Below are 13721 nucleotides of genomic sequence, written 5' to 3'. Positions count from 1 at the left end.
AAATAATATAATGAATATAAACTAATTAGTTAGTTATTGAAATAAAAACTAGTTACTTTAGTATGAAAATAAAATTAAAAAAATTTATTATTAAAAAATAATAAAATTTTATATACTTATTTAATGATAATTAAATTATAATTTGTTGATAATAATTTGTTGAAACTTGATTGTTTTTAAAATATTAGTGAAGATATTTTTTTTTAATTTTAGACTTTTGACTATTTTATATTTTTTATTACGTAGGATCGATTCTATCGATTTAACCAGTCATTTATCGGTTGTATCAATAAAATAATAGTCTAACCGATTTGATCACCGACTTGATTCTTATAAATTTATGTTTTATATTAGTATAAAAAGTTGTAAACTCCGGTTAAATTAGTAAATAATTAGTCAATAAATTAGTTTTTAGTAAGAAAGATTAGAAACGCAAATATTATATCAAATTAGGATAGAACTCATTGAAACGAGAATTTTGACACAAATTTCAAAGAAATCGATCCAAAATTAGATCGAACAGGCCGAACTGGCTAAACCGGGCCCAAACCGGACCCGTGGGCCCAACCGGCCCAGCATTTAATGAACCCAAGCCTCTCTTTTTCCCCATTCATCAGAGGCAGCGCTGAAACACATTTGGGGGAAGAGAGAAACGAAGAACGTTTCCAACCTTTACGGTAAATTTAATTTGCCGTAACTCCTTCGTCTGAGCTCCGATTGTCGTACCGTTTGCGGCCACGCGTTCATCGCATCGAGCTCTACGTTTCTACTGGAACAATTTTATAGGTAACTCGTTATTTTATACTCAGCCTTCATTTCCCCCAATTTTCGAGTTTTGAAAAGGAATGTTGAATTTCTTTGCTTTCTGATGTTTTAGGATACAATTAGCTTGAGGAAAACGTTCACTCTTGCTTATGTGAAGCTTGGGTAAGGTGAGGATATGATAATTCTATTTTAATTTCATTAAATTTGAGCTTTGAGTATTAAATTGGATATATATGTGTTATGAATGTGTATTAGGTTGTGAATAAATAATTGGAGCTTGAAATTGTGAATATTGAAACTTGGAGGAAGCTGATTAGTTGAATTTTGAAGGGGCTGCCTTGGTTTTAAATAATTTACTTTGGTTGTTACGTGAAAATCGGCTAAGGTATGGTTTAGGTTTCTTGTATTTAATATATAATGTTCTGTGAAAACTTAGGCTAGATGACCATAGGATAAGTTGGATTGCATGTGTATATTTAATATTTAGTATCCTGTTGATGAATATGGTTGGTTTGGTGCTTGAGGATTAATAGGTGATTTAGTGAATTATTGATTTTAAGGTATAATTATTGTGGAGGTTGTTGTGATAATGAGGTATTTTGTGTTATGAGCCTAAGATTTGTGAATTATAATTCTTAGTTGAATTTTGGTTGTTGGATTTGAATTTTGTATGAGTATAATTGTTGATCTGAGGTAGATTTATTGTGGTGATTGTTATGACTATAAGGAAGGGTATGTTGGATTGAACAGAAAGCAGGTTTGGACCCAAAAAGGGTGGCAAAGTCCGAGTTTTAGAGGAGTTGCTGCCGAAATTTTATAAAAATTAGAGATTTTGTTTATATGATTATTTAAAAAGATTTAGATTCAAAAGTTATATGGTTTGATTTAGAGTTACTAAGAAAATGAGCATGTTTTAAGTTTGGTTCATTTAGAAAAGAATGAACTATGTTTTGAATAGGAACTATTGATGGACGGAATGGGAGATGTGACAATGAAGGATAAGGATTGAACATAATTGATGTATAATGATGAATGAGATGCGATTGAGAATGATGTGGATGTTGATAAATTATAATTGAATTATTTATATGGCTTATGAATTTGAATAATCTGAGATACGAGATTTCCTGGATCAAGTGCCGTGGCTTGCCACCACGTGTACCAGGTTGAATACTCGATACTCTGTTGACCCTACGACGTAAGTGTGACCGGGCACTATATAAATTCCTGGGTATGTTACCCCCATTGAGCAATATTGATTATTTGAGATAAAGCTATGCATAGACTCTTGGGGATGCACGTCGGGGGACAGTCTAAGTGCAATTCAGACTTGTCGGGTTGGCTGGATAACCGACAGATGAGCCTCATCAGCCATAGGACAGGCATGCATCATGTGCATATTACTTGAATTACTTGCTTGTGCTTTAATTGGGTGTGTCTACATGTACTTGCCATGTTAACTGTATATTTGTTACCTGCAGTATTTGTAACCTTCTTATGCTTGCCTTTAGCTGTCTATTTGTCTATGAAAATGCATGATGGAGTTGGAGGTATGGAGGAATGACAGTATGAGATTTAGAATTAAGATTAAGTTAAGTTAGGTATAGATGCTCATAGAAAACCACCTTTTATGGCTTCTGTTTAATACTTTAATCTCTATAATCTGAGTGTCGACGTTCTAGGATTGCCTCGGGCATTCCCAGGAACTTATATATTATGTGTGTGACACCTTTACCATACTGAGAACCTCTAGTTCTCATTCCATACTATGTTGTTGATTTTCAGATACACATATATATATATATATATATGTACTTAGCTTTCTCTCCATATAACTTATTCTTTTTGATCCTCCTAGAGGTGTATGGAGAGGCAGGATTTTATTTATGTACATTTGGGTTTTGGATATGTATATATATGTATATATGTGTGTATATTCTCCAGCCAGTCTTGACTTCGCAAGCTGAGTTAGGAGCTTGTTATTTTGTATCCTTGGCACTCTATTCCTACTTCTGTTATCTTATGTTTAACAGTTATAGTTTTCTTAGCACGCAAGTTAACTCGTTCCTTGAGCGTTGCGCTTTTATTTCGCGATTTTTTTATTTTCCCTATTTTTCAAGGCTCCCAGTCTATTACAATTCTTCTGTTATTATATGTATATATTATTTTAGAGGTCGTAATGCCACTCCACCTCTGTTTTACGACTTAAGCGTAAAGCTTAGTGTGGTAGGGTGTTACATTATGGTATCAGAGCAGTTCGTTCCTAGTGTTGCAGGAGTGTTAGTAAAGGCTGCGTTTGGTTTGTGTATGTATTAAGACATAGACATTGAGACATAGACACTTGAGACATAGACATAAAATATTTGTATTTGTGTATGGTGTTTGGATATAAATAGACATGACATTAGGAGAGTGTCTAATATTGTGTTTGTTTTAAAGAACAAGACACTACATAATTAATAAAAGACTATTTTGTCCTTGTAATTTAAAATAAAAATAAAAAAAATTAAAAAACAAAAACTACTTCAGGAAGTTGCAAATTGTTTCGAGGGTTTCTCTCCCCTTACCCCTACCCCCAAAAATCTCTCTTCTAGCCTCCTCCTTCTTCGCCGATGGGTGGATCTTTTCTGGGAGGATCTTTGTGTGGTTCTTCTTCTTCGAGGTGAATCTCTGTGCGATTCCTCTTCTTCTCCTTCTTCTTCTTCTTCTTCTCTTTCTTCTTCTTCTTCGTCTTCTCCTTCTTCTCCTTGTTCTTCTTCTTAATTGTTGGGTCATTATTTGCAGGTCCATTTAGCCGGCGTTGCTCACAGAGTATTGCTCATCGATGGAGAGCGCCGTGTGTTGATATCTGGTTTTATTCGTTACCGTCGAAATACTCCAGAGGTGCCACTCTCTTTCTCTGTATTGGTATGAATGTTTTTTTGTTATTTTCTACAGAGCATATGATGAGTTTTTGGTCCCATGAAAGTGAATTAGTGACAAAATTATTAATAGTGTTCAAAGACTAATTAGTGATAAAATTATTAATAGTTTTTCTATACTTCTTTTAATATTTTCAGATATTTGCCTGCATAAATTAAAACTGAATTAATATGTTTGGTTATTTTAGCCTTCAACTGATATGAAAATTCAGGTTGAGTATATCCTTTGCATAAGTATTCAATCTGAATTCTATGTTACAATCACAGAGACCTGCAGGGGGACAAATTATCCGGTCAAATACCAGATGAAATTGGGAACTGTGCTGATCTTACTCATATGTACGTGCTTTCTAGTACTTTGCCTTGTTTGCATGTTGTTGTTCTCTAATTCAGTTAATTGTTTTATCTATATTATAACTCCTGATACGATTACTTACGTGATGAAATTGAAGGGATTTGTCTGACAATCAGCTATATGGTGATTTACCTTTGTCCATATCAAAGCTGAAACAGCTTGAGTTTTTGTAAGTTTTAAAACAGTATATTATTTTTAAGTTTGTCTTGTTTCATGTGGATAGGAGAGTTTTATGTTTTGTTGGCAAATGCAGGAATTTGAAGAGGAATCAGTTGACTGGTCCCATTCCCACAACTTTATCCCAAATCCCAAACCTGAAAACCCTGTAAGTTTATTTAAATGTAAATTTTTATGAGCTTGGGGTTATGCCATGTATTTCAATCAAATTCAAATGTGCATTAATCTTGGTGGTAATCTTTCTTCGGATATTTCTGATTTTCTGTATTTCATGTTCCATTGCAAGTCCTTTTATTCGTGAATGCATTCTAATAATTGCATTCTCTCATTTGCAGCGATCTTGCACAAAACAAGCTCATTGGAGAGATACCTAGACTACTCTATTGGAATGAAGTCTTGCAGTACCTGTGTGTATTCTCCTTTCTTTGTATAATTTTCATTTATGGATGGATGTTTCCTGGTGTTTGCACTAATCTCCAAACGGTTAATTTTGATTATGCAATGGTAAAGTGGATTGCGAGGGAACATGTTGACTGGAACTTTGTCCCCTGATATCTGTCAATTAACTGGTCTGTGGTATTTGTAAGTACCCCTTTGCATACACCTTAGGCTTCTCTTTGTTGTATCCTATGTTCTTCCTTTGGTTTTTAAGTTTTGACCTTTCTTATCCTTTATTATTCTCCTTGACTTCCCAGTGATGTAAGAGGCAATAACTTGACTGGAACTATACCTGACAGCATTGGGAACTGTACAAGTTTTGAAATATTGTATGTAAATTTTCTGGTGCTTTCAATGTCTGTATTTCTTTTCTCTAGTTTTGCAGTGTTACTATATGTTATCATTGAATTTTCAGGGACATCTCATATAATCAGATTTCTGGAGAGATTCCCTATAATATTGGATTTCTTCAAGTGGCTACATTGTGAGTATTCTGGCTAAGGAATTATTGTAGTTATTAGCATAGATATGATCAATTGATTTGTATTTTCTGTGTCTTAATGATTAACCCCGAAACTGAGGGGATTATTTTCATCATCATTATCGTGTTATGACTATCTTTCTCTCTGCATAGGTCACTTCAAGGAAATAGACTTTTTGAATGCATAAGGAGCATACAAAGAAAGAAAATCTCAAGGAATAAAGCTACAAGAGGAGAAGACAAAGCGCTAGTATCTTATGATGGCTGTTGGGATATTAATAGACTTTGAAAGTTGTATTTTTCTTTTGTCATATTTGGCTTTGTATTTTTACAATGGATCATGACAAACAATAGCATAAGAGTAATTTGTGTTTAGCTTTAGCAAATATACGATTGCTGGGTCCTTCTTTTGTAATGAAATTATATGAATTGAAAATTCAATGAAAAGTTGTTTCTTTGATGTTTACTTTGGTTTGCTTTGTTCCTTTTTTTTACCAACAGTGTTTGGAGTTATATCTTGAATGATTTGCACAAATATGTCAGTGCAGAAATTAAGAATTCAGGTTATAAACATCAACACAGGATTAAGAAAACACAAGTTGTAAGCAATTTTTCATTCCAAATCTGTGGAAGTGCATAAATTTTTGAGACAATATTACACAATACAATTAATATTCACCTGATAAATAGATTAAGTGCAGAAGATTAACATAGATAATGCAGAATTCAATAGAATTTTGCAGTTTTGCACAAATTTAAGTGCAAAGTTGCACACACTCACCTGATAAATAACTTAAGTGCAGAAACCTAATATACATAATGCAGAATTCAATAAGTCTTTTGGTAGGATTGCACAACATAAGACTGAAAAAGTCTAATAAGTTTTAGCAAAAGAGACCATAATATGCTAACAGCTAAGACCACCAACGACACCCAACAATAGCTAAAAGTTTTCCATTATATCTCGTGCGAATGCTGTCTTTTCTTCGTCCAAACTCCAAAAGGTTGCCTTCAATTCTGGATTCTGCACAAATTTCTTTGCAATTTGCACGATCTCCATTGTGTTAAAACCAAGACTCTTTAGCGTTTGGCCAAGATTCACTTGCTCATTAACACCAGACATTGCATTGGCTAGAACCTGCACATGCTTTCCTTGATCCTCAACCGCAGCTTTAAAAGTTTCAGCTAAGTTTGATAGGACTGCAGCATCATTGTTTTTCTTAGTTGCAGTGTGACGTCCTTGGTTTTTCTCACTTGAAGAGGCAAACGAGGTTGAAAAGGTATTGGGTAGTTCGCTCTCGGCAGCTGCTAAGTCCTCCATGTCAACATCATCTCCAGCTAAACCCAAGCCACCAGCTGTGGCCGCAGCAAATGTAGAGCCCGGTGTGACATCTTCTTCAGCATCTTTTCCACTGCATGCATCAAGACCAGTAGCTCTATCCTTGCCAAAAATACCCCCAAGACGTTCAAACAACGGAAATGGCTTGCCTGGAGTGTAGAGTGTAACATTGCGACCCTGTACAACATAAAACAAAGCATCCAATTACATGAAAATTAAAAAGTTCTTGCTAAGAAGAATGATTAAATGCGTAAAAATTACTATCTCACCTTTCCCCAAGCTTCCAATACTTGTTTACTATCCACTTCAACACACATCTTTTCAGAATTCCACCCAAAACCACTACAACCCAACATCTCAGCCACAAACATATATTTTTCTTTCAGGCGCTTGTGTTTGTTTCTGATGTGCTTCACAGTGAGACCACATCCAGGGAACTTCTCATTCATCTTATCCGCCAGCTTTTGAAATGCCCCTGGCTTAAATTGACCGGCATCTGCCCTCTTGCCTTCAACAACCAATTCCTCCATGAACGCCACAAATTGTTCAGTTTCTTGTTCAGTCCATTGGCGGGGTGTGGAGGCCATTTGCTGCTAGCTAATCTTTATGCACAATAACAAATAAAGTAAACCATGGCAGCATAATTACTATCAAAATTAGAGTTCAATGGTATTAGAATTAGCTTTAGAATTACTTACAGCAAAGTAAAACCTACTAGCAAATGTAGTGCAGAAAAGTACCACCTACTAGCAAATTTAGTGCAGAAAAGTACTACCTCGAAATTATAAGTGCAGTACAATTAAAATAATCACTAGCACAATATTAACATCTTCAAAGATTTCAATACTTTTCTAGAATTTTGACATCTTTTTGAAACAATTAAAACAAACCCTTGTCTAATTATATGTTTAATTAGAATACAAATTATGAATCCGAGTTGGCAAATACATATTGCATAAAGAAAAAAGCTCAAATGAATTCAAATACAATAATCTATAGTCTAGGACAATTGCAAACATAACAAAACTAGCAAAGCATAAAAACTTTACGCGCCACGTTCTCCTCTCCATATTTTCCACATCTCGGTTGCTAGGTCCTCACGCCATTGAGTCCACTCATGGCTACTTTCCACAACATCAATAGTGTCAGCTTCATCAACAATAGTATCATCTCCTACCGGTATGTGTTCTGGCAAAAGAGTTGCATCTTCTTCGGGATCAACATCCATGTTCATACGAATAAAATTTTGTAACAAACAACAAGCAATAATAATGTGGCTTTGAACCCTAATAGGATAGAACGAGGGACTTCGTAGAATTGCCCATCTTTTCTTAAGCAACCCAAAGCACCGCTCAATCACATTTCTAGCCGAAGAATGCTTCTTATTAAATAACTCTAGACGATTTTGTGGTGCCCGATGACCTTGAACCCACTCATTCACATGATAGCGAACATTTCTATAAGGAGATAAAAATCCTCTCCCATTGGTATAGCCAGCATCCACTAAGTAATAACACCCTAAAACGAAAGGATGAAAAAATATAAGAAATACATTGTAATTCTCATAAACAATAGTTATTATTCTTTTCAAAAGATTACTCTAGACATACCAATAGGTATTTTCAAGCCATTACGTCGAGTAATAGCATCCCTAAGTACCCTTGAATCAGATGCCGATCCTTCCCAACCGCTAAGGACATAGACAAAATTCATGTTCCGATTGCAGACTCCTAAGACATTGGTGGATATTCTAGATTTCCTCGTCCGATATCTGGATTTATCACTCTTCGGGACTGTGACATCTATGTAAGTTCCATCTAATGCTCCTAGACAACCCTATCAAATATATAAAAAAAAAACAGTTATTACACGCAGAGTAAACTTGACCAATAAACATTGGAGCTACATACACGACCTACCTTGAACCATTTCCATCTGGGATCTACACAATCTTCCGGTACAGGGTCTGCCTTTGCAAATAAGATACTTTGGACACGCAAAACCGAACACAATACCTTGTGAAAATACCTACTAATAGTTTCACCAGACCTATAGAACCTAACTTGTACGCTCCGATTTTTGGTATGGTGAGCTAATATGATTAAGAAAGTAGCTACTTGCTCGCCTATGCCAACATGACCGTCTTCGTCTAATCCACCTTGAACTTGTAGCAATTCACATAAAGTTGCAAATGCATTTAAACTCATTCTTAACTCCCATATGCAATTTCTATCTCCACCCTCCCCAATGATATTATCTAATGCATCTCGCCTTAATGGCAATGTGTTCACTCTTCGACCAATCGAAGTATGACCCCGCCTTCTATTCCTAATATACATATATAAAGTAACTAAAAAAAGCAGCATTAACGTGTCAAATTGCATTCTCATAATCCAGTAATATCCAACACATAGCTTAATTTGTTCAGAACGATCCATCATCACTTCCTAAGAAACAATAACAAGTAAATACATAAATGAAGAACTCTAATAACTTGAGAGAATAGGAAAAATACTCAATTAAACTAAAAATAGAAAAAATTCACATTACATAAGCATATACTCACATAATCAAAGTCAAAGCATACTAATAGAGTTCAAAACTAATTAAATAGAAAAGGCATGATTGAAATCTAATTAAATACATATCAATAAAATTATCAGCTGAAAAATAATTAAGGGTTTTAATATGAAATTTCTAAAAAATAATACTTTAAGATAGGTGATTGATAACTTTCTAAAACAAAATTGATTCTGACTACTATCACAATGAAACAAGATCCAAATTTGTAAATTAACATATCAATTTCTACAAACAATTATCATCCAACTTATTTAATTTCTACAAACACATAATACAAACAATTTGATCAACAATTTAGTAAGCAGTTTAATAAGCAATTTTATAAACACAATACAAATAAATTGCCCTCTAGCATTCCTCAAAGACAATAATTAAAAAGCTGACCTATTAATAATTTGATAAGCAATTTCATTAACATATTAATCAGCAATTTCAACAATATTTTTATCACTAGTTTTATCAACAATCAGGTACAATAACAAGAGCAAATTGATAGCAGAATTTCATTTATCACAACAGCAAAATCTCCTTCTACAACTCTTTTTTTTATGACCTAAGCAATTTTCTTAAACAATTGGGTCCACTCTTTTCTTTGTTCAGGCCGTGGCCAGGGTACACCCAGGAATTCCATTGCCTTACAATTCGATAGTTCACATACCCATACACTAGAATAGCACTCAATCAACAATAACACATATTATCAATAATCAACCATCTCTGTCATTTTATCTGGCCCGTTTCTATTATATATAATAATTATAACTAATATTAACTTGGCAAACAAAAAATTCCCTTAAGATTCCATTATTTACTATTATTCAATTAGCACCAACAGCAGCACAACAAACGGTAGGTGTGGCTCCCTCCACCTAATGATGATAATGATTTCTTTAGTAAAAGACAAGGTAGGTAATACATATGAGTCATCAAGACTATAAATCTCGTGCATTATCCTACTATATAATTTTTTCCATCCAAACAATAATAATAGAGAAAAATACCAGAGGCAACAATGCAAAGCACAGCTAGGAGGAGGCTAATACGGCTGCGGGATGAAGAGGCAAAGGGGGTAGAGCAGCAAAACAAGCTCACCACTACCGGAGCACAGCCCGCAATAAGCAGAGAGGAGAGTCGGTGGGAAACGGAGATGATGTGCGACGGTGGTACAGCTTCGATGGTGGATTGAGCAATTGCAGAAGAAGAAACACTTGTTAGGGTTTGTAATTAAAAAGGGAGATACTTGGAATTTTAGAAAATGAATAAGGATAAAATAGTCTAAAAAAAAGAATGCAGATCCGTGTCCTTCACCCAAAATCCGTGTCTCGCCATTTTCTTGAGACATGAAATACATGTATGTTGTGTATGTTTGTGTGTAAGCGTGTCCTTCTTATTTTTGTGTCTCACAAACCAAACAATAGACACGTCCCACCGTGTCTATGTCTTGGCAAGACATGGACATCAAACAAACGGGGTGATAGAGCCTGAAAGACGGACTGATTGTACTTCTGTGCATTCTCTGTATAGGTGTGTATGTGCTATTAGGATATCTGATTGATATATATGGCATAAGCGTTTGTGACCATGCATTTGGAACTTAAAGCATTAGACCTGCGATATTGAGACTGATCAACTTAATATCACTTGTTTGGTGTGTATAGGGACCAGATGTCGACTCGCGGACGCGGTCGCGGGCAAGGTAGAGGTAGAACCGGCACCGTTACTCCTGCCCCCATAGGGACTGATCCAGTAGATTTTATGGCTGCCCTGGGAAATATGGCTACAGCTATGCAGGTGACAGCCGAGGCATTGGGTAATCAGATAAATCAGGGTAATCATGGGAACAATAATGATGAGGACGGTCCTATGACACTTGCTACATTTTTGAAAGTTCACCCTCCGACTTTTAGGGGAACCTCAAATCCCACTGATGCAGATAATTGGATTCAGGCTATGGAAAGGGCGTTGCAGACCCAACAGGTTCCTGAGGAGCAATGGGTTGAATTTGGAACTTATCAATTGCAAGGTGAAGCTCAGTATTGGTGGCAGGGAACCCGACGTATCCTGCAGCCTGATGGTATTGTAATTCCTTGAGAAGTTTTTTGGACAGAATTCTATAAGAAATACTTTCCTAATTCAGTCAGAAATGCCAAGGAACTTGAATTAATGTAGTTAAAACAAGGACAGATGACTATTGCTGAGTATACTAGTAAGTTTGAGGAGTTGTGTCGCTTTTCTCGTATCTGTCAAGGTGCGCCTGAAGATTTTGCTGAATGGAAATGTATTAAATATAAAGGAGGTCTTTGGAGTGATATTCTGAGCTTCGTTGCTCCAATGGAGATCAGGGTATTTTCTGAATTGGTGAATAAGAGTAGGGTGGCTGAGGATTGTGTGAGGAAGGCGGCAACAGAGAAAGAGAGTTTGAGGGTACCTTTTCAGAGGCCTTCAGGGAGGAGCTTTGCTCTAAGAGGTAGGAATTTCAAGCGTCGAGGCTTTGTTCTGCAGCAAACTCAGGGTCAAGATAATTACAGAAGGCCGAATACTAATGTCAATCAGGGAAGAAGGTTTGTGAAGCAGCCACAGCAGGATCTGAATTGTCAGAAGTGTGGAAGGTATCATCCTGGAGTTCCATGCAGATTAGGAATTAGAGTATGCTATTCCTGTGGACAGCCCGGACACATGGCCACTAATTGCCTAGAGAAGAAGAAGTATGAGATTGGTAGGGTGCAGCAGCCGGGGAGAGTATACACCACTTCTACCATAGGTGCTGAGGGATCTGAGACACTGATTAGAGGTAATTGTGAAATAGCTGGTAAAATCTTAAATACTTTATTTGATTCAGGAGCAAGTCATTCATTTATTGCATTTGAAAAGGCCCATGAGTTAGGATTGAGAATGGTGGTTTTAGGTTATGATTTGAAAGTATATAATGCTACTCATGAAGCTATAGTGACTAGGATAGGATGTCCACAAGTTCCCTTTCGAGTGCAATAGCGTGAGTTTGTGCATGATTTAATTTATTTGCCTATGACTGATCTTGATCTTATTTTGGGATTGGATTGGTTATCCAAGAATCATGTTTTGCTTGATTGTTCTGAGAAATTAGTACAGTTTATGCCGGAAGGGTCAGAAGCACCGATTGTGGTGAATAGTTACTATTTGAATTCTATGATAGTAAACTGTTCTGGAACTGAGTGTCAGGGTATTATGTTATTAACTACGGGAGTATCAGGTGATGATCAGATTTTAGAGCAGATTCCGGTTGTATGTGAATTTCCAGATGTGTTTTCGGATGATATTAATGAATTTCCATCCAACCGGGAAGTTAAATTCGCAATTGAGTTGGTACCTGGAACCGGTCCGATTTCGATTACTCCTTACAGGATGTCACCTTTAGAAATGGCTGAATTGAAAGCTCAGCTGGAAGATCTATTGGGTAAGCATTTTATTCGACCAAGTGTTTCTCCGTGGGGAGCGCCAGTGTTACTGGTAAAGAAGAAGAATGGGAGTATGCGATTGTGTATCGATTATCGGCAATTAAATAAGATCACTGTGAAGAACAAATATCCGTTGCCTAGAATCGACGACCTAATGGATCAGTTACAAGGTGCCGGTGTGTTTTCTAAGATTGATCTGCGATCCGGTTATCATCAGATAAGGGTTAGAGACGAGGATATTTCGAAAACTGCTTTCAGGACCCGTTATGGTCATTATGAGTATACAGTGATGTCTTTCGGGTTAACAAATGCCCCGGTAGTATATCTGGATTATATGAACAGGATTTTCCGACCGTATCTAGACAAGTTTGTTATTGTCTTCATTGATGACATTCTTGTTTATTCTAAGACTGAAAAGGAGCATGCTGACCACTTGCAAACTGTGCTGCAAATTCTGAGAGACAGGAAGCTATATGCTAAGTTATCTAAATGCGAGTTCTGGAAGAGTGAAGTGAAGTTTCTTGGTCACGTGGTAAGTAAGCAGGGAATAGCTGTGGATCTTGCTAAGGTGGAAGCAGTGATGAATTGGGAGCGACCAACTTCAGTGACAGAGATCAGGAGTTTCCTAGGTTTGGCGGGGTATTATCGGAGATTCATTAAGGGATTTTCACAGCTCGCCTTACCTTTAACTAAGTTGACTAGGAAGGATACGCCTTTTATCTGGACTCCAAAGTGTGAAGAGAGTTTCCAAGCATTGAAGCACAGGTTGACTACTGCACCCGTATTGGTATTACCTGAACTAAGTGAACCATTTGAAGTGTACTGTGATGCATCTCTGAAAGGTTTGGGGTGTGTTCTAATACAGCACCAGAATGTTGTAGCATACGCCTCACGGCAATTAAGGCCGCATGAGATGAATTATCCGACACATGATTTGGAACTTGCTGCTGTTGTGTTTGCTTTAAAGATCTAGAGGCACTATCTCTATGGCGTTAAGTTTTATGTTTTCTCAGACCATAAGAGTTTGAAGTATTTTTTTGAGCAGAAAGAGTTGAATATGCGTCAAAGGAGGTGGATGGAGCTTTTGAAAGATTATGATTTTGAATTGAATTATCATCCAGGAAAAGCGAACGTTGTGGCGGACGCCTTGAGTCGGAAGTCTTTATATGCAGCTTGGATGATGCTACGGGAGGAAGAGTTACTGAAAGCATTTCACGGTTTAAATTTG

General features: G+C 36.4%; 4 protein-coding genes across 8 annotated transcripts; 2 read left to right on the top strand and 2 right to left on the bottom strand.

Annotated features, from left to right (window-relative positions):
- Positions 1–3057: 3057 nt before the first annotated feature.
- Positions 3058–5603, top strand: LOC107465148 (LRR receptor-like serine/threonine-protein kinase ERL2). Of its 5 annotated transcripts, none has more exons than XM_052254717.1 (10): positions 3058–3427; positions 3550–3648; positions 3954–4025; positions 4139–4210; positions 4295–4366; positions 4554–4625; positions 4729–4800; positions 4914–4985; positions 5072–5140; positions 5291–5603. In XM_052254717.1, coding segments are annotated over exons 3-10 (567 nt in total). In that variant the 5' UTR covers positions 3058–3427; positions 3550–3648; positions 3954–4023; the 3' UTR covers positions 5427–5603. The 5 variants fall into 5 exon arrangements, with proteins under 5 accessions (XP_052110677.1, XP_052110678.1, XP_020987345.1 ...); XM_052254718.1 differs by having other exon boundaries at positions 3899–4025; XM_021131686.2 differs by having other exon boundaries at positions 3550–3672.
- Positions 5604–6080: 477 nt separating this feature from the next.
- Positions 6081–10241, bottom strand: LOC127741524 (uncharacterized). The gene is made up of 3 exons (XM_052254231.1): positions 10061–10241; positions 6746–7078; positions 6081–6653 (listed from the first exon to the last, which is right to left on the bottom strand). The coding sequence occupies exons 2-3, from the start codon at positions 7061–7063 to the stop codon at positions 6081–6083; spliced, it is 891 nt and encodes a 296-aa protein (XP_052110191.1). The 5' UTR covers positions 7064–7078; positions 10061–10241.
- On the bottom strand, positions 7324–10214 carry LOC107465136 (uncharacterized). The gene is made up of 4 exons (XM_052253566.1): positions 10152–10214; positions 8396–8923; positions 8087–8312; positions 7324–7994 (listed from the first exon to the last, which is right to left on the bottom strand). The coding sequence occupies exons 2-4, from the start codon at positions 8915–8917 to the stop codon at positions 7522–7524; spliced, it is 1221 nt and encodes a 406-aa protein (XP_052109526.1). The 5' UTR covers positions 8918–8923; positions 10152–10214; the 3' UTR covers positions 7324–7521.
- A 1002-nt stretch (positions 10242–11243) lies between the features above and the next one.
- LOC107465135 (uncharacterized) lies at positions 11244–12050 on the top strand. Its single transcript, XM_016084127.1, has one exon. The coding sequence runs from the start codon at positions 11244–11246 to the stop codon at positions 12048–12050; it is 807 nt and encodes a 268-aa protein (XP_015939613.1).
- Positions 12051–13721: the final 1671 nt, after the last annotated feature.

Source organism: Arachis duranensis, chromosome 9 (assembly GCF_000817695.3).
Source record: "Arachis duranensis cultivar V14167 chromosome 9, aradu.V14167.gnm2.J7QH, whole genome shotgun sequence".
NCBI classification, from domain to species: domain Eukaryota; kingdom Viridiplantae; phylum Streptophyta; class Magnoliopsida; order Fabales; family Fabaceae; genus Arachis; species Arachis duranensis.
Note: the sequence above shows the minus strand (reverse complement) of the source record. Positions and strands in the feature narration are given on the sequence as shown.

Excerpts from the sequence above, each read along its gene's own strand:
- LOC107465136 (XM_052253566.1), bottom strand. The coding sequence starts at position 8,917 with ATGATGGATCGTTCTGAACAAATTAAGCTATGTGTTGGATATTACTGG. Across the intron at positions 8,313-8,395 it reads CCAGATGGAAATGGTTCAAG|GGTTGTCTAGGAGCATTAGA; the intron begins GTAGGTCGTGTA and ends TATATTTGATAG. Across the intron at positions 7,995-8,086 it reads TGGCTTGAAAATACCTATTG|GGTGTTATTACTTAGTGGAT; the intron begins GTATGTCTAGAG and ends CTTTCGTTTTAG.
- LOC107465148 (XM_052254717.1), top strand. Across the intron at positions 4,626-4,728 it reads AATGAAGTCTTGCAGTACCT|TGGATTGCGAGGGAACATGT; the intron begins GTGTGTATTCTC and ends GCAATGGTAAAG. Across the intron at positions 5,141-5,290 it reads TTTCTTCAAGTGGCTACATT|GTCACTTCAAGGAAATAGAC; the intron begins GTGAGTATTCTG and ends CTCTCTGCATAG.
- LOC107465135 (XM_016084127.1), top strand. The coding sequence starts at position 11,244 with ATGACTATTGCTGAGTATACTAGTAAGTTTGAGGAGTTGTGTCGCTTT.
- LOC127741524 (XM_052254231.1), bottom strand. The coding sequence starts at position 7,063 with ATGGCCTCCACACCCCGCCAATGGACTGAACAAGAAACTGAACAATTT. Across the intron at positions 6,654-6,745 it reads TATTGGAAGCTTGGGGAAAG|GGTCGCAATGTTACACTCTA; the intron begins GTGAGATAGTAA and ends TATGTTGTACAG.